At 43.1% G+C, this 27565-nt stretch overlaps 3 protein-coding genes and 1 pseudogene across 4 annotated transcripts; 1 reads left to right on the top strand and 3 right to left on the bottom strand.

Annotated features, from left to right (window-relative positions):
• Positions 1–667: 667 nt before the first annotated feature.
• Or1x2c (olfactory receptor family 1 subfamily O member 2C) lies at positions 668–1609 on the bottom strand. The gene has a single exon (NM_001000784.1). The coding sequence runs from the start codon at positions 1607–1609 to the stop codon at positions 668–670; it is 942 nt and encodes a 313-aa protein (NP_001000784.1).
• Positions 1610–11831: 10222 nt separating this feature from the next.
• Or1x2 (olfactory receptor family 1 subfamily X member 2) lies at positions 11832–23600 on the bottom strand. Of its 2 annotated transcripts, XM_063268581.1 has the most exons (2): positions 21374–23600; positions 11832–13516 (listed from the first exon to the last, which is right to left on the bottom strand). In XM_063268581.1, exon 2 carries the CDS (start codon positions 13495–13497, stop codon positions 12556–12558), a length of 942 nt encoding a protein of 313 aa, XP_063124651.1. In that variant the 5' UTR covers positions 13498–13516; positions 21374–23600; the 3' UTR covers positions 11832–12555. The 2 variants fall into 2 exon arrangements, with proteins under 2 accessions (XP_063124651.1, NP_001000004.1); NM_001000004.1 differs by lacking the exon at positions 21374–23600 and having other exon boundaries at positions 12556–13497.
• Positions 23125–24551, top strand: Tubb4b-ps3 (tubulin, beta 4B class IVb, pseudogene 3; annotated as a pseudogene).
• Positions 24552–26105: 1554 nt separating this feature from the next.
• Or1x2b (olfactory receptor family 1 subfamily X member 2B) lies at positions 26106–27047 on the bottom strand. Its single transcript, NM_001000785.1, has one exon. It carries the CDS (start codon positions 27045–27047, stop codon positions 26106–26108), a length of 942 nt encoding a protein of 313 aa, NP_001000785.1.
• Positions 27048–27565: the final 518 nt, after the last annotated feature.

Here is a 27565-nt window from a genome sequence, read left to right as displayed (position 1 = left end):
GGTTCAATAGAAATTTATTGCTCCAAACTTCCCTTTACCCTGAAAAGCAAGAAGGATCTGGACAAAAGGGAAAACACGCTAGCAATTCATCTTTTACTTAATCTCCTGCTATTTTAGGATGAAATGCTGAGTGTCATAGACTGCAGTTTCTGGCCTCACAGGATCACAGAAAACAGGACAACTAAAGTACCATAATAACATAGACTTAAATAAATTTTTATTATTATACATGGAACCTAAATATTTCCTAAAACAAAGTCGTACACTCCTTTGACAGTCTTGCTCCTTCACTGCCTCAAGAAGAACCAACAAGAGGAAAGACCCTACTAGGTCAGGCCTAAAGCAGGGATCATGGGGGACAGGCCTGGATGAAACCTCATTTCTGGCTTTGCATTTTCTACTCTGGATTTGTCATTATAGAAATAATGATACTCATGAACTCTAGTGTGGTTTAACTAAATATAATCAGGATTTTCTTTTCCCCTGAACTGAGATTTAAGTGTCTTTCCTAATAATAGTGATATTCTATTTTAATGTCTGGAAGTTCTTTTTTTTTCAAAAACACAGTCAGAGTGGCTGAGAGGGAGGAGAGAGTGCAGGTGACATTCAAGGTCAGTCCCCATGTCTTACAATCTGAGACATCCTGGCACAAGCAGATATGTCCATGCTATGAGGACTTTGAACATCTATGGAGGAGCCTTGTCACCGTCTCCTTCATGTCCTTGTTCCTCAGGCTGTAAATGAAGGGGTTCAGCATGGGAGTAACCACAGTATACATGATGGTGGCTACTGTATCCTGGGTGGAGAAGGAGTCTGGAGGTCGTATGTAGATCCCCAGAACTGTCCCATAGAACAAAATGACCACAGTTAAGTGGGAGCTACACGTGGAAAATGCCTTGTGCCTGCCCTTGGCAGAAGGTATCTGAAAGACTGCGACAGCAATTCGAGCATAAGAGAACACAATGAGAATGCAGGGGGCCACAAAAAGGACCACGGCTCCCAGGAAGAGAAGTTGATCAACTCGAGTGTCTGAACAGGCCAACTTCATGAGCAGGTAAGGATCACAGTAGAAGTGAGAGATCTCTGGAATCGAGGAGCAGAAGGTCAGTCTGCTCATGAAGAGTGTGTGCACTAGAGCTATGAGCCCACAGCTTATCCACACAACAGCTGCCAGCCCCACACAGAGCCGGGGTGTTATGATTGTGTGATATTGTAGTGGGTAGCAGATGGCCACAAATCTGTCCAGTGCCATGGCAGTTAGCAGACAGAAGTCCACATCGGCAAAGGAAATTAGAAAGTACATCTGAGTGAGGCAGTGGGCATAAGAGATGGTTCCTATTCCAGACACGTGGCTAGCCAAGAGCCTGGGGATGAGATTGGTGGTGAAGCAGACTTCATTGAAAGAAAGGTTGGCAAGGAAGAAGTACATGGGGGTGTGTAAGCGAGGGTCAGAGCTGATGGCCATGAAGATGAGTGTGTTCCCAGCCACCGTGACTAGGTACATGCACAAGAAAGCCCAGAAGAGGATTCGTTGCTGTTGTGGGTCATTGGTGATACCGAGCAGGAGAAATTCACTGACTCCAGTCTCATTCTCTCCCCACTTGGACATCTTCCAGCGTTTCAGGCTCCTGGAGGGAACGGGTGAGACACTGCAATCCATTGTGTGTTCAGAATCAGGTCACAGCTTATATGTAAGAGCTTCCTACCACAACAGAATGTGTGTGTGTGTGTGTGTGTGTGTGTGTGTGTGTGTGTGTGTGTGTGTCCAGAAGAGGGAATCATTTTCCCTGATGCTGGAGTAATAGGTAGGTGTGAGTCACCATATGTGGTAGGAACTGAACTTGAGTCCTCTGGAAAATCCATGTGTTTTTTCCTCCTGAATCCTCTCTCCAGCTTACCCTTCCTTATTAATAGAGGTCTTGCCCTCCTTTTTTTTTGAGACAGAGTCTCTTGGGTTCTGAACATTGCCAGTTTTTCTCAGGTGGCTGACCAGTGAGCCCCAATCATCCCCCTCTCTGCCTTCCCAACACTGGAATTACCTTCCTGTCAAGCTATGCTTGTCTGTTTGCCCAAGGGGACTTAGAACATCAAGCTCAGGTGCTCATGCTTGTCTGACAAGCAATACATACAGAGCCATCTCTCTAACCCAGTGGTTCTCAGCTTTCCTACTGCCGTGACCCTTTAATACTGTTCCTCAGGCTGTGGTGACCCCCGACCATGAGCTCATTTTCGTTGCTACTTCGTAAGTGTAATTTTGATAATGTTATGAATCATAATGTAAATGTCTATGATTTCTGATGGTCTTACTTGATCCCTGTAGAAGGGTTGCCCAGCCTCCAAGGGGTTGTGACCCATGCTTTAGCCTGTAATAACCATAGTTTAATTGAGTTTCATTGTGCTAGAGATCAAGTGCGATTTTCCTCATTCTCACCATATGAGCTCTTTCCTTGTGTCTAGTCTTCAAATGGAAGACACTGACACTGGAGGGACAAAGGACTTCAAATCCACCAGGGTCTGAGTCCACAGCTCTGCTCTCTCTGGCATCCGGTGAGCACAGCCTGGTTGGTCCTCAGATGCTATGTGCTGAAGGCAAAGGCTTGGGAACTAGGGCTTTGGCCACACAGTGAACTCCTCCTTATCACACAGCAGCTGTGAAGTGAGAGGACACTAGGAAATGAGCCCTGGCTTCAGAGCACCCACAGTGAGGAGGGAGAGCACAGTGGGAAAGTGCTGGCAAACATTTCCAGAATGCTCAGAAGCAGTGTGTGACCAGGCTGTAATAGACACATGCACAAAGCCATTGCTCCATGCATGGCCCAACACACTGCTCCCTGGAGAATTTCAGAGCAGTCTTCTGCTCTGTGTGTCTCCCTGTGTCACACAGTGTCTTACCATTTGATGGTTTGTAGATGCTTGACTCAGTGTCTGGCACTATTAGAAACTGTATCCCTGTTGGAGTAGGTGGGTCACTGTGGTTGTGGGCTCAATATCCTCCCTCATCCCTGCTTCCTGTTATCAGTCTTCCACTAGAAGCCTACATATGAATACCTAGACCTCTCAGCTCCTCCTGCAGCCATGACTGATTGGACACTGCAATCGTCTTGCCCTCATGAAAACAGACTGAACATCTGAACCTTTAAATGAACCTCCATTAAATGTAGTCCTTCTAAGTCTTGCCTTGGTCATGTTGCCTGTTCACAGCAGTAAAACCCTAATTAAGAAAAACACATTGAAGAGTCTGTTCCAATGAAACCAAACCAAGAGGCAGTATAGTACTTGTTTTTCACAGCAGGGTTTCAAGAAGGCCCAGAATGTGTCAGCCCGCACCTCACACCCTCCCCAAGCTTCAGCATCTCCTCAATTAAATGCTCAAAGGGATTGAAACATTCAGCTGCTTAAAACGCCCCAGTGCTGAAGTTAACTCTCCACCAAAGTGTACCAAGTCTTCTGTTCCCTGATTTTCACTCACTTTTCTTACTGCATCTCCTGCCAGGCTCACCAGATTTCAAGCCCTTCCTGCCTTGGGGCCTTTGTGATGCCTGTAATTTTGGCCTGGGATTCTTTTTGTTTTGTCTCCAGTCAAATGGGAACTTCTTTTTTTTTTTTTTGTTTTTTTTTTTTTTTTGTTTTAAATGGGAACTTCTTAACAAAAGCCTCTTCCTTGCCCTATATTCTTTATTGTTGTTCTTTTATTTCATTCTCTCTCTCTCTCTCTCTCTCTCTCTCTCTCTCTCTATATATATATATATATATATATGTGTGTGTGTGTGTGTGTGTGTGTGTGTGTGTGTGTGTGTGTGTGTCTGTATAAGTCACAGGAGAACTTTAAGGAGTTAGTTCTCTCCCTCTACTATTGGCTCTAGGGATGGGACTCAGATGACCAAGCTCAAATTGTGTGCTGGAGAGTTTTATGTAAACTTGACACAGGCTGTGGTCATAGGACAGTAGAGAGCTGTAACTGAGAAAACTCAACCATAAGATCAAGGTGCAGTCAGATATGTAGGGCATTTTCTCAAATAGTGATTGAAGGGGGTGAGGGGCATTGTGGTTAGTACCAACCCTGAGCCATGTGTTCTGGATTCTATAAGAAACTTGGCCAATCAAGTCGAGGGGAGCAATCCAGAAAGCAGCAACCTTCCATGGCATCAGCTTCTGCCTCCAGGTTCCTGTCCTGTTTGAGTTCCTGTCCTGACTTCCTCCAATGATGAACAGTAATGTGGAGGTCTAAGAAAAATAAACCTTTACCTCCCCAAGTTGTGTTGGTCATGGAGTTTTATTACAGAAATAGTAACCCTAACTATGGCAGATGCAGAAGCCGTGAAGGGGTGCTGCTTAGTGGCTTGCTCAGTCTGCTTCCTTATTGATCCAGGGCCTTCAGCTCAGGGTTTGCCCCAGCTACAATGAGCTAGGCCCTCCCCATTGATCATTAATTACGGAACATAGCCAGGATTACCTTCTGAGATACATCACCAGACTATGTCTGGAATTTCAATGTGTTCCTTTGTGCGCAAGCTCCTTACTTACATCTCTATGAAATTTGTTTCCTCGTTCAGTCATTTATGTTGTGTTTTCCTCATGAGGTTATGCATTCCCCAGAACAGAGACACGTTTGTCTCAGTCACTGTTCAGTGCCTGGAGCAATGCCTGACACATAGTAGTTGCCCAAGAATGTAGTCAAAGGAAAGAATGTTCAGAAAGGCCTTGCACACTAAAATCCAGCAACATAAAAATGCAGCTGCAGTAGAAACGTCAGGTTGTAATTAAGCAGCCCATTCGAGAAATAAAACTGAGAGGTCTCAGCGCTTAACAGGACTTCCTACTCGTTCAGTGTACAGGAGAACCGTTCTCAGCACCAAAAGCAGGAGGTTAACCACTATTTGTATCTCCAGCTCCCAGGGATCCAGTGCCCTCTTCTGGCCTCCCACACACAATTTTTTTAAATAAAGTAAAATAAAACAGACATTTCAAGCATGAGATGTAGTTATGCATAGTTAGAATTGATAGTTGACCCTTACAGTGTTCACCCAGGGTCAGTGTTGACAAGTCTAAAGTCTATAGGAGTTTCTTCTGTGACACAAGGAAAGAGGATGGCATGTAGAGCCTCCTAGTAACACAGCATCTCTGACTACTCAGATCAGAGGCGGGTAAACTGGTTTCTAAAATTATACCTCCCCACCATGTGTACTTCTATGAGATTGTGTCTGGAGGTTCCCAGAAGGATTCTATGGTTTTGTGGTTTCCAGGGTGATCTGCTGGGAAGTGGTAAACGAAGAAGCAGGGCATGGGCCTTGAGCCATGTCTGGGCTGGACAAGAGTGCTGGCTGCTCATGGCAGCTCAAAATAAGTACTTCCAGTTTTAGAGGATGTGATGCTGTGTTCTGGCCTCCATGGGTACTTCACACAGATTTGCAGTGCATAGATGGCAGGCAAAATAGTCATATACACTAAAATGAATAAATGATAGATAGATGGATAAAAAGGTAGAATTGTATATAGGTATAGAGATGATATATATAGATGATAGATAGATAGATATGATACAGAGATGAGAGACAGAGACAGAAAGAGTATAGTTAGATGATGGATGATGATGGATAGGTAGGTAATTAGATGATAAATAGATAATAGATAAATGATAGGTGCATAGGTAGATAAATGATTGGTTGACTGATAGATAATAGATAGATGAAAAATAGATAGGTAGATGATAGATATTAGATGGATACACATCTAAATAAAAAGAGAGGCGATAAATGGATAAATAGGTAGATAGGTAGATAGACATATAGATAGATGATAGATAAGGGATAGTTATGTAGATAGACGATAGACAAATAGATGATAGATAAATAGATGAGTAAAAGATGACAGATAGATGATAGGTAGATGATACATTGACAGATAGGTAGATGATAAATTTTAGATCAATGAAGAGATGATAGATAGATGATAGATAACTGATGATAGATTGATAGATAAGTAAATACATGATTGATAGATAGTAGAGAGATGATAGATGATAGATAACTAGATGATAGCTGCATGATAGATAGCTGATAGGTAGCTGGGAGATGTATACATGATAAATAGACAGATGGTAGACAGACACACAGATAAATTTTTTGGAGTTGAACTTCTGGTAGGTCTTCTGGCCATTGGGTTGTGTGCTTGAGGGGACTCCAGTCCTTCCCCTCTCCTCTTTCTTGTCCTGTCCACAACATATAGGGCTTTGTTACATCACACAAATGTTACCAGCATGTGCTCTCTCTCTATAGGCCACAAACAAAGGAAAGACTTGATTCTGGAGTAAACCCCCTCTAAAACCATGAGCACAAATCAACCTTCCACCTCTCAAGTTGACTGCCTCAGATGTGACTTACAACAATGGAAACTGATAAATACAGATTTTTTAATGTTCTGCAAGACAGTTCACTCAGGCAAATAGTTTAAAATTTTCATAAGAAATCTGGATTTCGGACTCTTAGGAAATGTTAGTCTGAGAACAATTCTCCACACATTCTCATAGGGTGTCAGTCAGTCACGAAAGTGGAAATACTAATAATCAATGAAAAACCACTGTGCTATAGAAAATGCCCTATGGCAGCTCTCTATGCTGACTTCTTCTGTGTCCCTTAAGAGCCTTCCTCTGTAGTAAGTTTACACATGTCCCCAGCAGACTAGGAAGCACAGCAGAGATAGGGGACTCCCCAAACACAAGAGAAAACATTCTCTGCTCCATGCAGGTGGTTCTGATCACCATGGTGCCCTGTTAATTTGGTCCTGGAGTCATTGGGGGAAATGTCCACAGTGTGAATGCTTCCTACCTGTTACCCTTTCTAGGATCTGTCTGGTGCTCTGGGTGGTGGAGACTCTGAAGCAGTTCTAAAAGCTGAGATGAAAACAGAGGTCTGACTGTGAAGAAAAGGCAATATTAGATATAGAGCATTCATTTTATCCCTTGAAATAGAAACAAAATATGAGAAATTCTTAATGGTTTTGATTTTTCTTCCTTCTTTTCTTTTCTTTTCTTTTCTTTCTTTCTTTCTTTCTTTCTTTCTTTCTTTCTTTCTTTCTTTCTCTCTTTCTTTCTTTCTTTCTTTTTTTGAAACAGGGTCCAGTGTTGCCCAGTGTGGCCCTGAAATTTCTGCATAGCAAAAGATGAACCCTGAATTACTGAACTTTGCCTCCACCTCCTGGTACTGATATAGCAGCCATCACTGAATTTGAATTCTTAAAGAGTACCTTTTAGTTTCATTCAGATTCAAAGTGAAATGGAAGAATTGAGAAGTTGTTGTCCAGTTGCCCGCTCAGGCATTGAGAAGGCTGCACATGCAGTGAGCTGTTTTGTCCTTGTCAGACCACCAGATAATCAGGACCAGATCCTCTCCTTCTATAATACTGATATGCACCAGAATGCTCTAAAGATCCAAGGAGAGGAGGATGGGCAGGGCTGTAGCTTAGTGGAGTTCTTGCCCAGCGTTTATGGGGTCCTCCTTTGATGCTTAGCAGGATGACTGAGGCTGTAGCTCAGTGGAGCACTAGCTTAGCATCCATGTGGCTCTGGCTTGACCTGTGCACAGCACAAGGCTGGGGTGGTGGTGAACACCTGTGATTCCAGCACTCTGGAGGTGAAGGCAAGAGGGTCAGAAATCCAAGGTCCTCTTCAATCACATAATTTGAGACAAGCCTGGAGGTATATGACACCCTGTCTCAAAAAGTGCATTCGTATAAGCACGTACAAACAGGTAGAAAAGCATACTGGGAAGAAGGAAGAAAGTTAGATGAGCAAGACGGAAGGAAGAAGGAAGAATAAGAAAGACAATGAAGAGACAATTGAGATGTATCAAAAATTATTAAGAGTTTCAAAGAGTGCTTGGCTTACAGGGAAAATGTGTGGAGAATATAACATCATCAAATGGAATTTAAAAAATTCTCTTTGAGTCGATATTACCTACCATTGTTTAATAATCTCAAGAGAACAATTAGTACCCTTTCCCTATGAACAGAACCTTGTATTTTGAGTGGAACCCAATCCTGATTTCCACATCCCCTCCTCTCTATTCTGTTACACAAGAAGAAATTGGGACAGACAAAGACAAAGGAGGCTGGTGCTTCTGCTCCCATCCTGGATCCTGTTTGCTCAGTCTCCCCCATCACCTAGTCTAGGTGACAGAGTGAGAAACAGGGGGAAGGTGTGTTCACAGGGGCTGACTGACCCTGGTAAATGGTAGTTACAGCTACCAGGCTGTCCTACATTTTATTTGATCACAGTCACTACCAGACAGAACACTAAGAAAACACACAATAGACTATCAGGCCCTTCCCACACTGAGTAAAGTCACAATGTGCCAAGGAGACAGTAACAGAAGAGTAACACGGAGGGAGAGGCATTGAGAGAACCTAGGAGATAATTTGGTGGTTAAGGACTGACTTTACATGCACAAGGCACTGGGTTTGAGTATTAGCACCATGGCAGTTTATCATATGAGAGAGAACAAGGACAGAGAACACACCAGGGCTGACAGGAAATGGAGCATGTGCTGAAAACCTAGTCTTTGTACAAATGTTCCAGTGTACCTGGTCTCATTGAGCTTTTGGGCTTTCACCAGCCCTGGACAATTGTCCTACTCTGAAGTGTCTTCTTCTTCACCAGACAATTTTCAGTTTTGTTACCATGCACATATTTCTGTGCATAATTTTATAGAAGAACATAGGAACTGGGAAACACAGGCACAAGACCCCAGTCCATTCATGTATCATGCTGGCCCCAGTCCTAGATGACATAGGTGACAAATCAACTCCTCAATTCCAACTAACCTCATCTTACCCAACTGCCTGAACTGATCTAAATTCCTATCCCTTGTTTCTGGTCCTGGCACCCTCTTGTCTCTTTGGAAGCAAACTGATACTCCATGAATGCCCACCTGAAAAGAGATTGGTAGGAGTCCAGCCATCAAGGGTTGGAACCTCCATTTCCCCAAAGTGGTCTATATCCTTTGCACTCACATGTTTAAAACCTCTACAGTTTGGGAGCTTAGGGTGACCCTGAGGTCTTATGTGGGGTAGTTTGCAGCACACTTTACAAAGTCATTGTGTAGAGGACAAAGTAAATCTGGAGGAACATTTGGTGTGGAGGATCTGCAGTTACCTGGGTGACTGTGGACACAACAGGACCACTGCCCTGGTTCCAGGGTTGATTAAAGACACGATTTCTACTTGGTATAGAGATGGTGAGATATAGTCTTTCCTACAGGTCAATTTCTTACCTTCTTCACTGTTGACTGTTCCCAGGCATGAGAGCAAGTGCCATGAAACTTTGCTCAATTAAGGCAAAAGCTAATCAACAACGGTTACCTCTGTGTAGGTGGCAGCCCCCTGTGTTCTCACTTCTCTGTGGTGAGGGTGTTGTACCTGGGCTTCTGGAAAAATAGTTTGCCTTCATTTAGGGTTGGAACATAGCTTCATTTCATGAATGTTGTTTGTTTTATGATGTCTAGAAGCAAGAGAGCCCCCAAAGTGCCTTATTACAGGTGATTCAGGAGGGAGTTTATCTTCTTCCTCTGACTCCCTAAGGACTTACAAAGGAAGGGAAAGATTGTCCTTACTGCATATTAATGGCTAATTCAAAGTGGGGAACTTCAAATTAATCCAAGACTTCTGAATATAATATTCTGTGCTCATATATATACTCTTATCAAAGGATGAGGATAGACATGAAGAACACAGATCCTATCTGGCAATGGACTTAACTATTCTGTATTTATAATATATTTGTGTAAAGTTGGATGAAAAGGCCCAAAAAATTGTTGGGTGACTTGAATAATACCAAGAGCTAGAAAATATCTGGGAGGGGTCACTGGAGTAGGTCCAGCTCCTCTTCAGTGTCTCTTCGTACTGATATGACAAAATGTGTGACAAAAGTAGCTTAAAGGATTGTTTGTTATGGTTCATGGTTTGAGGGCACACAGTCTACCATAGAGAAATGCAGTGGTGGTGGTGTATGAGGCAGCTGGTCATGTCACATCCACAGTCAGGAAGCAGAAAAAAGAGGTAGATGCTGGTGCTCAGTTCACCTGGAATTGAAAGACAAGATTGGATGTGTGTCCAGCCTGTCCCCTGCTTATTGTTTGATCGTTCCTTTCCTTTCTAAGGGAAATTCTACTCTACTTTGAGCTGCAATGAGCCTAACTCTAGCCAATGAAAGGCTGGATAATAGAAGTAATGACCAAACCCACAGCCGTCTCCCGTAGGCTTCTCTGAGCATCACTGCCATGTGGCCAATGGTTGACAAGTGAAGTTTCTCAGAACGTGTTTGGGAAGCCCTCTTTGACTTTCCTCTCCTTGCCTGGGACGCTACAGAATGGCACATGCCACATTAGCCACCTTGGAAACATTAGTGTTAATTTGTTTTACTGGGAGCCTTCCAGGACCCACAATAGGACAAGCTAATAACTAGAAGGTAATCTTCCTGACATGGTCTGCATCGGATTAATCTGTGACAGACTTACTCTTATAGACAAGGATTGAAAAATTTTCATTTTAGGAATTTTTCCTGTTATTTATATGCTTTTCATGTTATTATTAAATATATATATATATAATAATCAGTGGGCATTAGCCTGACTTTTTGAGCAGATGTCTGCAAATCTATGTAGATATACTTTCTTATAGTGACACCACATAGACAAATAGATGACTTAAGTCTTAGTGATGATCTTATAAGATTTCCTAAAGTTATATCAGTGATTATTAAGCTCTTTTATTGTGGAGCTGCTATTAGGTCCATTTCTGATAGTCAAAATTGCAATAAGAACTCTGTCAGTCTCTGATGTGTCACCACTTAGTTGCTTTTAGATATAACCAGACTTTCTCCTACTAAAAGCACATTCCAAGATGTTACAAAATGATTACCTAAAGGTCATAAAAGGGAACTAATGATTTCTTATAGGTGTTAGGTCAGAAGATAAAATATTGACTATGTTTATTTATACAGAACTACTCAGGTAACTTAGTTATGGTTTTTAACTTTCTGTGGAGCTGTGACAGGTGATGGTGCTTAGCCAGATAAGGATATGCATGTAAACATTCTCTGTTGTAAGCTTCTATTTCAATTTATGATTTGATTTTATGTGTGAACTTGTGATAAGCTTTTTAACATGTGATCATGTATTCTGAAAGACGTTTTAAGTGCTGAGGACAAAGAGAAGAGTGAGAATGGAGCTGAGGAGAAGATTTTAGACAGAATACTTTTTAGACAGAAGTTAACTCAAGAAGAATTTAGAAGGAGAGGCACAGCATTGGGGGAAAAGGCATTGAGAGTAAGAACATTATTGTGACATCAGAGCAAGAGGAGAGAGAAAGTTTAGAAAGAGAAGGCAGAATAGAATAACTTAAAAACTATAGGTAACATAAAAACTAAGAGATCAATGTGCAGTATGCAGAGGGAAAGAGAGTAAAGGAGACACTGCCGAGAGCAGAAGGAGCAGGCAGGCTTCTCCTTACCATGGGACAGAACACAGGTCTTTTCATAATAACAAGGCAGACTTAGGCTTATTAAAGAAATGATGCTTTCTTCTTACAACCTTGGATTTAGTTCATTTAGCATTAAAAGGGTAGAAGCTTTTTCTTTCTCCATGCAATAAAGATTTAGCTCATATGTTTATCCAGAATGAGTGAGTTCTTTCTACACTGGTGCTTGGTCTTTTGCTCCATATGCATATGTAAGTATGTGTAAGTGTATGTAAGTATGTATTTGTAAGACTGCATGCAAGCTGGCCCCAACTTGTTGTAAAAGAAATGTGCAAATTCTCATTTGTGAATCTATGTATGTGAGTTTATGCATATTTGCCTATGTAAAAGTTTTTCGTTCTGTACGTGCTATTCTCTTCTATTGGTTCAATAGAAATTTATTGCTCCAAATTTCCCCCTTAGCCGGAAAATCCAGAGGCATCTGGACAAAAGGGAGAAGCCTCTAGCAATTAATTCTTTACTTAATCTCCTGTTGTTTTAAGATGAAATTCTAAGTGCCAGAGACTGCAGTTTCTGGCCTCACAGTGTCACAGAAGGCAGATCAGTATCATAGTAACTTAGACGCAAGTAAACTTTTTATTATTATACACCACACCTATTATTTCATAAGACATAGTCTTAACTTTCCATGACACTCTTATGCCTCCACTGCCTCAAGAAGAACTGACAAGAGGGAAGAACCCACTAGGGCAGGCCCACAGCAGGGACCATGTGGGAGAGGACTGGATGGAACCTCATTTCTTGCTTTGCATTTTCTACGCTGGATTTGTCATTATGGAAATAATGATACTCATAAACTCTTGTTTAGTTTAACTAAGTATATTAAGGGTTTTCTGTTCCCCGGAACTGAGATTCAAGTGTCTCCCCTAATCATAGTGATATTCTATTTTAATTTCTGGATGTTCTTTCTTTTCAAAAAATTGTCTCAGTGGCTGAATGACTGAGGAGATAGTACAGGTGACATTCAAGGTCAGACCCCATGTCTTTCAATCTGAGACATCCTGGAACCAAGCTGATATGTTTATGCTATGAGGACTGTGAGCCTCTGTTGAAGAGCCTTGTCACTGTCTGCTTCATGTCCTTGTTCCTCAGGCTGTAAATGAAGGGGTTCAGCATGGGGGTAACCACAGTGTACATGATGGTGGCTACTGTGTCCTGGGTGGAGAAGGAGTCTGGAGGTCGTATGTAGATCCCCAGAACTGTCCCATAGAACAAAATGACCACAGTTAAGTGGGAGCTACACGTGGAAAATGCCTTGTGCCTGCCCTTGGCAGAAGGTATCTGAAAGACTGCCATAGCGATTCGGACATAAGAAAACACAATGAGAATACAGGGGGCCACAAAGAGGACCACGGCTCCCAGGAAGACAAGTTGATTGATCCGTGTGTCTGAACAGGCCAACTTCATGAGCAGGTAAGCATCACAGTAGAAGTGAGAGATCTCTGGAATGGAGGAGCAGAAGGTCAGTCTGTTCATGAGGAGTGTGTGCACCAGAGATATGAGCCCAGAGCATATCCACACAACAGCTGCCAGTCCCACACAGAGCTGGGGTGTTATGATAGTGTGGTACTGTAGTGGGTAGCAGATGGCCACGAATCTGTCCAGTGCCATGGCAGCGAGGAGAAAGGTGTCCACATTGGCAAAGGAAATTAGAAAGTACATCTGAGTGAGGCAATGGGCATAAGAGATGATCTCCGTTCCAGACACGTGGCTAGCCAAGAGCCTGGGAATGAGATTGGTGGTGAAGCAGACATCAACAAAGGAAAGGTTGGCAAGGAAGAAGTACATGGGGGTGTGCAAGCGCGGGTCAGAGCTGATGGCCAGGAAGATGAGTGTGTTCCCAGCCACCGTGACCAGGTACATGCACAGGAAAGCCCAGAAGAGAATTTGTTGCTGTTGTGGGTCATTGGTGATGCCAAGAAGGAGAAACCCACTGGCTCTAGTCTCATTCTCTCCCCATTTGGACATCTTCCAGAGGCTCAGGCTCCTGAAGGGAACAGGTCAGAGACTGTAACTCATCATGTGTTCAGAATCAGGTCATACCTCATGTGTAGGAGCTTCCTACCAGAACTGTGTGTTTCTCCCTCTCTCTGTCTCTGTCTCTGTCTCTCTCTGTGTGTGTTTGTGTGTGTGTGTGTGTGTGTGTTTTCAGAAGAGGGCATCATTTTCCCTGATATTGAAGTTATAGGTAGCTTTGAGCCTCCATATGTGGGTGCTAGGAACTGAACTTGAGTCTCTATAAGATCCATGTGCTCTTTCCCACTGAATTCTCTCTTCACCTTACACCCCCTTATTAATAGGGTTTTTCTACAACTTTGGTTGAGTCAGAGTCTCTTTCTGGTCTTGGCTCACCTGTGAACCACAATCATCCCCTTGTCTGCCTTCCCAGCACTGGAATTGTTGTCCTGTCCAGCTGGGACTGTCTCTTTGTCCAATGGGACTTTGGACATCAAGCTCAGGTGCTCATGCTTGTCTGACAAGCACTACCTACAGAGCCATCTCTCTAACCCAGTGGTTCTCAGCTACTGCCGTGACTCTTTAATACAGTTCCTCACGCTGTTTGTAACCCCCAATCATAAACTTATTTTCCATGCTACTTCATACCTGTCATTTTGATATTGGTTGAAATCATAATGTAAATATCTATGTTTTCTGATTGTCTTAGGTGACCCTTGTAGAAAGGTTGCCCAGACTCCAAGGGGGTTGTGACCCATGCTTTAGCCTGTAATAGCCATGCTTTAATTGAGTTCAATCGTACTAGAGATCATGTGCGATTTTCCTTGTTCTCACCATATGAGCTCTTTCCTTGTGCCTAATCTTCAAATGGAACACACCCACAATAGAGGGACAAAGGACTTCAAATCCACCAGGGTCTGAATCCACAGCTCTGCTGTCTCTGGCATCCGGTGAGCACACCCTTGTTGGTCCTCAGGTGCTATGTGCTGAGGGCAAGGATTGGACATTAGGGCTTTGACCACACAGTGCACTCTTCCTCATCCCACAGCAGCTGGGAAGTGAGGGACACCAGGAAACGAGCCAGGCCTCAGAGTGTCCACAGTGAGGAGGCAGAGCACAGTGGGAAAGTGCTGGCAAACATTTCCAGAATGTTCAGAAGCAATGTGTGACCAGCCTGTAATAGACACATGCACAAAGCCATTGTTCCCTGCAAGGCCCAACATACTGCTCCCTGGAGAATTTCACACCAGTCCTCGTCCCTGTGTGTCTCCCTGTGTCCCACAGGGTCTCAGCTGGTGATTGTTTGTATATGTTCGACCCAGGGCCTGTCACTATTAGAACCTGTAGCCCTGTTGGAGTAGGTGTGTCACTGTGGATGTGGGCTTAAGATTCTCCCTCATCCTAGGTTCCTGAAGTCAGCCTTCCACCAGGAGCCTACAGATGAAAAGCTAGAACTCTCAGCTCCTCTTGCACCATGGCTGCCTAGATGCTGCCATGTTCCTGTCTTGAAGATACTGGGCTGAATCTCTGGACCTCTAAGGCAGCCTCAATTATATGTTGTCCTTATAAGAGTTGCTGTGGTCATCTTATCTGTTCACAGCAGTAAAACCCTAAGACACACCCTTTGAAGAGTCTGTCCCCAGGAAGCCAAACCAAGAGGCAGTGCAGCCCTTGATTTTTACAGCAGGGATTCAAGAAAGTCCAGAATGTGTCAGCCTACACCACATTCCACCCAAGCTTCAGCATTTCCTTGATTAAATGCTCAAAGGGATTGAGACACTCAGGTGTTTAAAACTCCCCAGTGCTGGAGTACAGTGTTCTCCAAAGTGTACCAAGTCCTCTGTTCCCTGATTTTCACTCACTTTTCTTATTGCATCTCCTGCCAGGATCACCAGACTTCAAGGCCTTCCTGCTTTAGGGCCTTTGTGATGCCTGTGATTTTGGCCTGGAATTCTTTCTGCTTTGTCTTCTGTCAAGTGGCACCTTCTCAAAAACAAAAAGGCTATTGCTTGCCCTATATTCTTTATTGTTGTTCTTTTATTTCATCTCTCTCTCTCTCTCTCTCTCTCTCTCTCTCTCTCTCTCTCTCTCTCTCTCTCTCTGTGTGTCTGTGTCTGTGTCTGTGTCTGTGTCTGTGTCTGTGTCTGTGTCTGTGTCTGTGTCTGTGTCTGTGTAAACTTCACAGGAGAACTTGAAGGAGTAAGTTCTCTCCCTCTACCATTGACTTTAGGGGTGAATCTCAGGTGACCAAACTCACAGTGTGTTTTGGAGAGTTTTATGTAAACTTGACACAAGCTGTGGTCATAGGAGAGAGCTGTGACTAAGAAAACTCAACCATAAGATCAGGCTGTACTCAGATATGTAGGACATTTTCTTAAATAGTGGTTAAATGCGGGGAGGGGCATTGTGATTAGTACCATCCCTGGGCCAAGGGTTCTGGGTTCTATAAGAAAGCAGGCTAATCAAGCCAAGGGGAGCAATCCAGAATGCAGTACCCTTCCATGGTTTCACTTCTGCTTACCGGGTCCTGTCCTGTTTGAGTTTCTGTCCTGATTTCCTCAAATTATGAACAGTAATGTGGAGGTCTAAGGGAAATAAACCTTTACCTCCCCAAGATGTATTGTTCATGATGTTTTATTACTGAAATAATAATCTTAACTATGGCAGATGCAGGAGCCATGAAGGGGTGCTGCTTACTGGCTTGCTCAGCCTGCTTTTTTATTGACCCAGTCACTCCAGGTCAGACACGGCCCCACCTATAATGGAGTAGGCTCTCCCCATCCATCACTAATTAATGCACATACCCAGGGCTACCTTCTGAGCCACATCACTGGCCCCTGTCTAAAATTTCAATGTGTTCCTTTGTGTGCAAGCTCCTTACTTATATCTCTATGCAAATTTCTTTCCTCATTGAGTCATTTATGGCATGTTTTCCTCATGAGCACTATGCATTCCCCAGAACAGAGACACGTTTGTCTCAGTCACTGTTCAGTGCCTGGAACAATGCCTGACACATAGTAGGTGCCCAAGAAAGTAGTCTAAAGAAAGAATGTTCAGAAAGGCCTTGTACACTAAAATCCAGCAACATAAAAATGCAGCTGCAGTAGAAATGTCAGGTTGTAATTAAGCAGCCCATTCAAGAAACAAAACTGAGGGGACTCAGTGTTTAAGAGGACTTCCTTCTCTTTGACAGTACAGGAGAACAGTTCCCAGCACCCAAAGCAGGAAGTTAACCACTGTCTGTATCTCCAACTCATGGGGATCCAGTGCCCTCTTCTGCCCTCCCCCCCCCAAATTAAAAAAAAAACACAACAGACATTTAAAGCGTGAGATGCAGTCCTACATAGTTAGAATTGAGAGTTGTCTTTGACAGTGTTCACCCAGGGCCAGTGTTGACAAGTCTAAGGCCTATAGGACACCATGAAAGAGGATGGCATGTAGAGACTCCTAGTAACAGAGGGCCTGTGACTACTCAGTTCAGAGGTAGGTAAGCAGGTTTCTAACAGTCACACCTCCTCACCATGTGTATTTCTATGAGCTTATGTCTGGATGTTTCCAGAAGACTTCTATGTTTTGTTTTTCAGGGCGAACTGCTGGGAAGTGGTAGATTCATGTCTTGGCTGGATAAGCTTGCTGGCCACTCATGGCAGCTCAAAATACATACTTCCAGTTTTAGGGAATGTGATGCTCCCTTTTGGCCTCCATGGGTACTTTACACGGGTTTTTCAATGCATAGATGGCAGGCAAAATAGTCACATGCACTAAAATGAATTGATGATAGATAGATGGATAAAAAGGTAGAATGGGAGATAGGTATAGAAATGATACAGAGATGAGAGAGAGAGAGACAAAAAGAGTAGAGTTAGATGATATATGATGATGGATAGCTAGATAGGTAGATGATAGGTAGATAATAAATAAATTATAGGTACATAGGTAGATAAATGATTGATTGATTGATAATAGATAGATGATAGATAGGTAGATGACAGATATTAGATGGATAGATAATAAATAAATAAGATAAAGATACACAATAGATGATAAAAAGATAGATGATAAAGTGAAGTGATAAATGGATAAATAGATAGATGGGTAGAGAGATAGAGAGATTATTGATATATAGATAGATGATAGGTAGATAATAGTTATGCAGATAGATAGAGAGGTAGATGATAAATATTAGATGGATAAAGAGATGAGAGATTATAGATAAAAGATGATATTTTGATAGAAGATAGGTAAATAGATGATTGATAGATAGGCAGATAGAGAGATGATAGATGATAGATAACTAGATTATAGCTATGTGATAGATGAGAGAGGCATAGATGTTAGATACATAGATGATAGACAAACACACAGATGAATTTTTTGGAGTTGAAGTGCTGGTAGTTCTTCTGGCTATTGGGTTGTGTGCTTGAGGGGACCCCAGTCCTTCCCCTCTCTGATTTCTTGTCCTGTTCACAAGATACATGGCTTTGTTACATCACACAAATGTTACCACCATGTGTTGCCTCCCAACAGGCCACCAAGAAAGGATCCACTTATTCTGGAGGGAACCCCTTCTAAACCCGTGAGCCCAAATCAACCTCCCATCTCTCCAGTTTTCTGCCTCACATATTACTTACTGCAATGGAAACTGATAAATACAGATGTTTAAAATGCAGGATGATAGGTCAAAAATTTCATAAGAAATCTGGACTTCAGACTCTTGGGAAATGTTAGTCTGGGAACAATTCTTCACATGTTCTCATAGGGTGTTACTCACTCAGGAAAGTGGAAACACTAATAGTCAATGAAAAAACCACTGTGCTTTAGAAAATGCCCTGTGGCAGCTCTCTATGCTGACTTCCTTTGTGTCCCTTAAGAGTCTTCCTCTGTAGTAAGTTTATACATGTTCCCAGTAGACTACGAAGCACAGCAGAGATCAGGGACTCCCCAGGTGGCAGAGAAAAAATTTTTTTCTGCTGTAATCACCATGTTCCCTAGTTTATCTGGCCCCAGAGTCATTGGTGGATACGTCCACAGTATGAACATTTTCTGCCTGTTACCCTTTCTAGGACCTGTCTGGTGCTCTGGATGATGGAGACTCTGAAGCAGTTCTAAAAGCTGAGATGAGGTTGGGGACTTAGCTCAGTGGTAGAGCGCTCGCCTAGCAAACGCAAGGCCCTGGGTTCGGTCCCCAGCTCCGAAAAATAGAAAAAGAAAAATAAAAGAAAAAAATTTAAAAGCTGAGATGAAAACAGAGCTCTGTCTTTTAAGAAAAGGCAATTTTAGATATAGATCATTCATTTTATCCTTCAAAACAGAAACAAAATGAAAGAAATTGTGAGTGGTTTTTTTTTTTTTTTTTTGAAACAGGGTCCAATGTAGCTCAGGGTGGCCTTGAAGTCTTGAACTTGCTATATGGCAGAAGATGACCCCTGAACTCCTGAATTCTGCCTCCTGGTACTGACATAACAGCTATCAGAGAGTTTAAATTCTTAAAGAACACCTTGTACTTTCATTCAGGTTCAAAGTGAAATGGAAGATATGAGTATTTCTTGTCTAGTAGCTCACTCAGACATCGAGAAGGTTGCACATGTTGTGTGTTATTTTGTCCTTCTCAGACTGTCAGATACTCAGGACCATATCCTGTTCTTTAAAAATACTGATATATTCCTGAGAGCTCCAAAGAGACACATAAGTGACACGATCCAAGGAAAGGAGGATGGGCAGGCTGCAGCTCAGTGGACTTCTTGCCCAGTGTTCATGATGTTCCTGCTTTGAAGCTTAGCTGGATGGACAGGGCTGTAGCTCAGTGGAGCACTAGCCTAGCATCCATGAGGTTCTGGTTTGAGCCCTAGCACAGCATAAGGCAGGAGTTGTGGTGCCTTCCTGTGATTCTAGCACTCAAGAAGTGTAGGCAAGAGGGTCAGATATCAAAGGTCAACCTCAACCATATAATTTGAGACCAGCCTGGAGGTATATGACACCATGTCTCAAAAATGCATTCATATATACACTTACAAACAGGTAGAAAGGCATACAGGAAGGGAGGAATGGAGGGGAGGATGAAGGAAAAATAAGAAAGACAATGAAGGTACAATTGAGATGTACCAAAGTTTATTTAGAGTCTCAGATAGACAGTGATTGGCTTACAGGGAAGATGTATGGAGAATATCACACGATGAAATGCAATTTAAAAATACTGTCTTTGAAAGTCAGTATTACCTAGCATCATTTAAAAATCTCAAGAGAAATAATAGCATGCTCTCGGGTTGAACAGAAACTTGAACATTGAGTGGAAACCAATCCTGATCTCAACATCCCCTCCTCTGCTATACAAAAAGAAAGTGGGGCAGACAAAGTCAGAGGAGGGTGGTGCTTCTGCTCCCATCCTGGCTCCTGATTAATCTAGAAATTGAGCAGTTGGCTCTTCTCAGTTTCCCCCATCACCTGGTCTGGGTGACAATAGTGAGAAACAGGGGAAGGGTGTGTTCACAGTGTTTGACTCCACCCTGGTAATTGGTAGTTGCAGCTACCAGGGTGTCCTACATTTTATTTGATCACAGTCACTACCAGACAGAACAGTAAGAGAATGCAGAATAAAATATCAGGCCCTTCCCACACTAAGTAAAGTCACAATGTGGCCAAGGGAACAGTAACAAAAGAGTAGGGTGGAGAGGCATTGAGAGGACCAAGGGGATAATTCATTATTTAAGTACTGAGCTCACCTGAGGCACTGGGTTTGAGTATCAGCACCATAGAAGTTTATCAAATGAGAGAAAGCAAGAACAGAGAACACACCAGGGCTGACAGAAAATAGAGCATGTGCTGAAAACCTATACTTCATGCAAATGTTTCAGTGTATCTGGCATCACTGAGCTTTTGGGCTTTTATTAGCACTGGACAATTGTCCTACTCTGAAGGGTCTTTCTCCTTCACCGGACCATCTTCAGTTTTCTTACTATGCACATATCTCTGTGCATACTTTTTTACAAGAACAATATGAACATAGAAACCCATGCTCAATAAGCCAGTTCATTCCTATAGCATGCTGGCTCCAGTCTCAGGTGACATAGGTAACAGAACAATCCCTAATTACAATCAACCTTAACTTACTATCGCCTAAGCTGGTCTGAATTTCTACCCCTTGATTCTGGCCCTGGCTACCTCTTGTCTCTCTGGAAGCAAACTGAAGTTCCATGTCTGCCTCCCTGAGCGGAGGAGTTTGGCAGGAGTCCTGGGAGGTGACATGAATGGTTCCATCTGCCATCCATGGAACCCCTTGCTAAAACCTATCTGATCATTCAAACACATGTCTCCCATCAGGGGTGGGACTTTCCATTTCCCCAAAGTGGTCTACTTCCTTTCCACTCACATCTTTAAAACCTCTATAGTTTGGAGGCTAAGGGTGGCCCTGAGGTCTTATGTGGGGTGGTTCGAAACACACTTTACAGAGTCATTGTGTAGAGAACGAAGTAAATCTGGGGGAACTTTTGCGACAGAGAATGTGCAGTTACCTGGGTGACCGTCAACATAATGGGACCACTGCCCTAGTTCCAGGGATGAACGAATACACATTTTCTAATTGGTGTAGAGTTGGTGAGGTCTAGTGCTCTCAAGCCACTATGAAACGGCATCCAACATATTATCTAGACATCTAAATGTATTAAGACTTCTCCCGGGCTGGAGAGATGACTCAGAGGTTAAGGGCACTGACTGCTCTTCCAGAGGTTCTGAGTTCAATTCCCAGCAACCACATTGTGACTCACAACCATCTGTAATGGGATCTGATGCCCTCTTCTGGTGTGTCCGAAGACAGCTACAATGTACTTATTTATAATAAACAAATAAATAAAATCTTTAAAAAAAAGACTTCTCCCACAGGTTAATTCCTTACCTTCTTCACTGTTGGCTGTTCCCAGGCATGAGAGCAAGTACCATGAACCCTTGAGCAATTAAAGCAAAACTAACCAACAACGGCTACCTCTGTGTTGGTGCCAGCCCCTTGTGTTCTCACTGCTCTGTATTAAGGGTGCTGTACATGGGCTCCTGGAAGAATAATTTGCCTTCCTTTCAGGCTGGAACATATTTTCATTTCATGCATTTTGTTTGTTTTATGATGTCTAGAAGTGAGAGAACCCCCAAAGTGCCTCATTACTGGTGATTCAGGAGGGAGCTTGTCTACTTCCTCTGACTCCCTAAGGAATTATAAAGGAAAGGGAAGATTGTCCTTACTGCAGATTAATGGTAAATTTAAAGTGGGGAAGTTCAAACTAACTCAAGTCTTATAAATATAATATTATGTGCTCATTTATGTACTCTTATCAAAGGATGAGGAGAGACATGAAGAACACAGATCCTAATTGGCAATGGCCCTAACTATTCTGTGTTTAGAATATATTTGTTTGAAGTTGGGTAAAATAGCCCAAAATATATTGTTGGTGGATTTGACTGATACCAAGAGCTAGAAAATATCTGGGAGGGGTAACTGGATTGGGTCCAGTTCTTTTTCAGTGTCTCTTCAGTTTTCTCTTCTTACTGATATGACAAAATGTCTGAAAAAAGTAGCTTAAACAATTGTTTGTTCTGGTTCATGGTTTGAGGGCACACAGTCTACCATAGAGAAATGCAGTGGTGGTGGTGTATGAGGCAGCTGTCACAGCCACAGTCATGAAGCAGAAAGAGAGGTAGATGCTGGTGCTCAGCTCACCTGGAATTGAAAGCAAGATTGGATGTGTGTCCAGCCTATTCCCTGCTTGTTGTTTGACCCTTCCTTTCCTAAGGGGAATCCTACTCTACTTTGAGCTGCAACGAGCCTAACTCTAGCCAATGAAAGGCTGGATAATAGCAGTCATGACCAAACCCACAGCTGTCTCCCATAGGCTTCTCTGAGAGTCACTGCCATGTGGCCAATGTGTGGCAAGTGAAGTTTCTCAAAATGACTTTGGGAAGCTCCCTTTGACTTTCTTTTCCTTACCTGGGATGCTACGAATGGGTGTTGCCACATTAGCCACCTTGGAAACATTGGTGTCAATGTGTGTTCTTGGGGCCTGAAAGGAGCCACAATAGGACAAGCTAATAACTAGCAGGTGATTTTCCTGACATAGTCTGCTTCGGATTAATCTGTGACAGACTTACTCCTGTCGACAAGGACTTAAGAGATTTCATTTTAGGAATTTTTCCTGTTATTGATATGCTTTTCATCTTATTATTAAATATATAATAGTCCCTGGGTATTAGCCTGTCTTTTTTAGATGTCTGCAAATCTATGTGGTTATACTCCACTATAGTGACGGTATGTAGACAAATAGATGACTTAAGTCTTAGTGATGATCCTATAAGATTTCCTAAAATTATATCAGTGATTATTAAGCTCTTTTATTGTGGAACTGCTATTAGGACCTTTTCTGATAGTCAAAATTGCAATAAGACCTCTCTCAGTCTCTGATGTGTCAGCAGTTAATTGCTCTTACATAGTAACCAGACTTTCTCCTACTCAAAGCACATTCAAAGAGGTTATAAAACAATTATCCAAAGTTCATAAAAAGAGAACTAATGATTTACATAGATGGTAGGTCAGAAGATAAAATATTGACTTGACTCTGTGCTCCTGCTCCTCCCTAAGTGTTCCTCTTCTACAACAGCTCTACAGTGACCGCCGCTATGAGGGAGATCATGCACCTGTAGGCTGGGCAGTGTGACAACCAGATTGGTGCCAAGTTCTGGTAGGTAATCAGTGACTAGCATGGCATTGATCCCACTGTTACGTACCATGGAGATAGCAACCTCCAGCTGGAGTGCATCAACCTGTACTACAAGTACAGTACAACCTGTACTGGTGGCAAATATGTGCCTGACACTGTGCTCATGGACTTAGAGCCCGGCACCATGGACTCAGTGTGTTCAGGGCCCTTTGGGCAGATCTTCAGACCTGATAACTTACTCTTTGGTCAGAGTGGGACTGGGAACAACTGGGCCAAGGGGCACTACACAGAAGGTGCAGAGCTGGTTGACTCCGTGTTAGACCCTGTAAGGAAGGAAATTGAGAGCTGTGACTGCCTGCAGGGCTTCCAGCTGACCCACTCCCTGTGTGGGGGGATTGGGTCTGGGATGGTTACCCTCCTTATCAGCAAGATCTGGGAGGAGTACCCAGACAGAATCATGATCACCTTCAGTGTGTTTCCTTCCACCAAGGTGTTGGACACAGTGGTTGAGCCCTACAATGCCACCCTTTCAGTCCACCAGCTTGTTGAAAACACAGATGAGACCTATTATATTGATAATGAATCACTTTATGACATCTGCTTCAGAACCTTAAAGCTGACCACACCCACTTATGGTGTCTGCCAGCATGAGTGGGGTGACTACTTCTGAAAAGCAAGAAGAATCTGGCCTGTGATTCCCTGGCCAGATAAATGCTGACCTGAGGAAACTGGCTGTAAATATGGTGCCTTTCCCTCGCCTGCACTTCTTCATGCCTAGCTTTGCCCCCTTGACAAGCTGAGGAAGCCAGCATTACCATGCCCTGACAGTTCCTGAGCTCATGCAACAGATGTTTGATGCCAAGAACATGATGGCTGCCTGTGATTCCTGCCATGGGCGCTACTTGACAGTGGCTGCCATATTCAGGGGCCACATGTCTATGAAGGAGGTGGACGAACAGATGCTTAACATCCAAAACAAGAATAGTAACTACTTTGTTGGGTGGATCCCCAACAATGTGAAAACAGCTGTCTGTGACATTACACCTCGGGGCCTAAAAATATCTGCCACATTCATTGGCAACAGCACAGCTATTAAGGAGCTGTTCAAATGCATCTCAGAGCAGTTCACAGCCATGTTCTGACGCAAGGCCTTCCTACACTGGTACACGGGCGAGGGCATGGATGAGATGGAGTTCACCAAGACTGAGAGCAACATAAATGACCTGGTGTCTGAGTACCAGCAGTACCAGGATGCTACAGCTGAGGAGGAGGGAGAGTTTGAGGAGGAGGCTGATGAGGATGTGGCTTAGAGCTGTCTTAGTCACTACAGCATGGGAGCAGTATGGATTCTTTACTCATTCACAGCTTGTCTGCTAGTCATGTCCTCTGTGCATTTGACATCCTGTGTCCTGACATCACTTGTGATGGTGCTTAGCCAGATAATCGTTCCTAATGGCTATGCATGTAAACATTCTCTGTTGTAAACTTCTATTTCAATTTGTGATTTGATTTGATGTGTGAACTTGTAATAAGCTTTTTAACATGTGATCATGTACTCTGAAAGATGTTTTAAATGCTGAGGAAAAAGAGAAGAGAGAGAATGGAGCTGAGGAGAAGTTTTTAGACACAACACTTTTTAGACAGAACTTAACTCAAGAGGAACTGAGAAGTATAGGCATAGCATTTGGGGGAAAAGGCATTGAGAGTAAGAGCATTACTGTGACATCAGAGCAAGAGGAGAGAGCAAGATTATAAGGAGAATACAGAATGGAATAACTTAGAAACTATAGGTAACATAAAAAACTAAGAGAACAATGTGCAGAATGCAGAGGAAAAAGAAGAAGCTGTAGAGAGCAGAAGGTGCAGGCAGGCTTCACCTTACCAAGGACAGAACAGGTCTTTTCACAATAACAAGGCAGACATAGTCTTATTAAAGGAACAAAGCTTTCTTCTTACAAACTTTGGTTTAATTCATTTAGCATTAAAAGGATAGACACTTTTTCTTTCTCCATGCAATAAAGATTTACCTTGCATTTTTATCCAGAATGAGTGAGTTCTTTCTGCACCAGTGCTTGGTCTTTATCTCCATATGCATATCTAAGTATGGATAAGTGTATGTAAGTATGTAATTGTGAGACTGCATGCAAGGTGGACCCAACGTGTATGAATGGAAATGTATAAATTCTCATATGTATGTGAATTTATGCATATTGGCCTATGTAAAAGTTTTCCTTCTACAAGTATTATTCTCTTTGCTTGATTCAGTAGAAATTTATTGCTCCAAACTTCCCCTTAGCCTGAAAAGCAAGAAGCATCTGGACAAAAGGGAAAAGGCTCTAGCAATTCATCCTTTACTTAATCTCCTGCTGTTTTAGGACAAAGTGCTAAGTGCCAGAGACTGCAGTTTCTGGCCTCAGAGGATCACAGAAGGCAGGTCAACTACAGTACCATAGTAACTTCGACATAGGTAAAATTTTTATTATTATACAGCAAACATAAATATTTCCTAGGACAAAGTGTTACCCTCTATCGACACTCTTATCCCTTCACTGCCTCAAGAAGAACCAACAACAGTGAAGTCCCCACTAGGGCAGGCCTACTGCAGGGATCATGGAGGAGAGGCCTGGACAGAATCTCATTTCTGGCTTTGGATTTTCTACTTTGGATTTGTAATTATGGAAATAATGATACTCATAAACTCTTGTTTAGTTTAACTAAATATAATCAGGATTTTCTGTTCCCCGAAACTGAGATTCAAGTATATCTGCTAATAATAGTGATATTCTATTTTAATGTCTGATTTTTCTTTCTCTTCAAAAACACAGTCAGAGTAGCAGAAAGGGAGGAGATAGTACAGGTGACATTCAAGGTCAGTCCCCATTTTTGTGATCTGGGATATCCTGGCACCAAACAGATATGTCCATGCTACGAGGACTTTGAGCCTCTATGGAGGAGCCTTGTCACCGTCTCCTTCATGTCCTTGTTCCTCAGGCTGTAAATGAAGGGGTTCAGCATGGGGGTAACCACAGTAAACATGATGGTGGCTACTGTGTCCTGAGTGGAGAAGGAGTCTGGAGGTCGTATGTAGATCCCCAGAACTGTCCCATAGAACAGAATGACCACAGTTAAGTGGGAGCTACACGTGGAAAATGCCTTGTGCCTGCCCTTGGCAGAAGGTATCTGAAAGACTGCCATAGCGATTCGGACATAAGAGAACACAATGAGAATGCAGGGGGCCACAAAGAAGACCACGGCTCCCAGGAAGACAAGTTGATTGATCCGTGTGTCTGAACAGGCCAACTTCATGAGCAGATAAGCATCACAGTAGAAGTGAGAGATCTCTGGAATGGAGGAACAGAAGGTCAGTCTGCTCATGAGGAGTGTGTGCACCAGAGCTATGAGCCCAGAGCTTATCCACACAACGGATGCCAGCCCCACACAGAGCCGGGGTGTTATGATAGTGTGGTACTGTAGTGGGTAGCAGATGGCCACAAATCTGTCTAGTGCCATGGCAGCAAGCAGAAAGGTGTCCACATTTCCAAAGGAAATTAGAAAATACATCTGAGTCAGGCAGTAGGCATAAGAGATGGTCTCCGTTCCAGACACGTGGCCAGCCAACAGCCTGGGGATGATATTGGTGGTGAAGCAGACATCATCAAAGGAAAGGTTAGCAAGGAAGAAATACATGGGGGTGTGCAAGTGCGGGTCAGAGCTGATGGCCAGGAAGATGAGTGTGTTCCCAGCCACCGTGACCAGGTACATGCACAGGAAAGCCCAGAAGAGGATTCGTTGCTGTTGTGGGTCATTTGTGATGCCAAGCAGGAGAAACTCAATGACTCCAGTCTCATTCTCTCCCCACTTGGACATCTTGCAGCTGCTTAGGCTCCTGAGGCAAATAAGTCAAACACTACAACTCATTTTGTGTTCAGAATCAAGTCATAGCTCATATAGAAGAGCTTCCTATCAGAATTCTCTCTCTCTCTCTCTCTCTCTCTCTCTCTCTCTCTCTCTCTCTCTCTCTCTGTTCTGTGTGTGTGTGTGTGTGTGTGTGTGTGTGTGTGTGTGTCCAGAAGAGGGCATCATATTCCCTGATACTGGAGTTATAGGTAGCTGTGAGTCACCATATGTTGGAGCCAGGAGCTAAACTTGAATCCTCTGGTGATCCATGTATTCTTTCCTCCTGAATCCTCTCTCCAGCTTCCCTTCCTTATTAATAGAGGTTTTGCCCTCCCTTTTTTGAGGCAGAGTCTCTTGGTGGTCTGAAAATTGCCAGTTCCACTCACTTGGCTCACCAGTGAGCCCCAGTGATCCCCCTGTCTGCCTTCCCAGCACTGGAATTGTCCTGTCCATCTGTGATTCTCTATTTGCCCAAGGGGACTTAGGAC

The sequence above is a fragment of the Rattus norvegicus genome, chromosome 10, assembly GCF_036323735.1.
Source record: "Rattus norvegicus strain BN/NHsdMcwi chromosome 10, GRCr8, whole genome shotgun sequence".
Classification (NCBI taxonomy): domain Eukaryota; kingdom Metazoa; phylum Chordata; class Mammalia; order Rodentia; family Muridae; genus Rattus; species Rattus norvegicus.
The sequence above is the reverse complement of the archived record's forward strand: the minus strand, read 5'-3'. Positions and strand labels throughout refer to the sequence as shown.

What these genes read in the sequence shown, in the direction of transcription:
- Or1x2c (NM_001000784.1), bottom strand. Translation starts at nt 1,609, where the DNA reads ATGTCCAAGTGGGGAGAGAATGAGACTGGAGTCAGTGAATTTCTCCTG.
- Or1x2 (XM_063268581.1), bottom strand. Translation starts at nt 13,497, where the DNA reads ATGTCCAAATGGGGAGAGAATGAGACTAGAGCCAGTGGGTTTCTCCTT.
- Or1x2b (NM_001000785.1), bottom strand. Translation starts at nt 27,047, where the DNA reads ATGTCCAAGTGGGGAGAGAATGAGACTGGAGTCATTGAGTTTCTCCTG.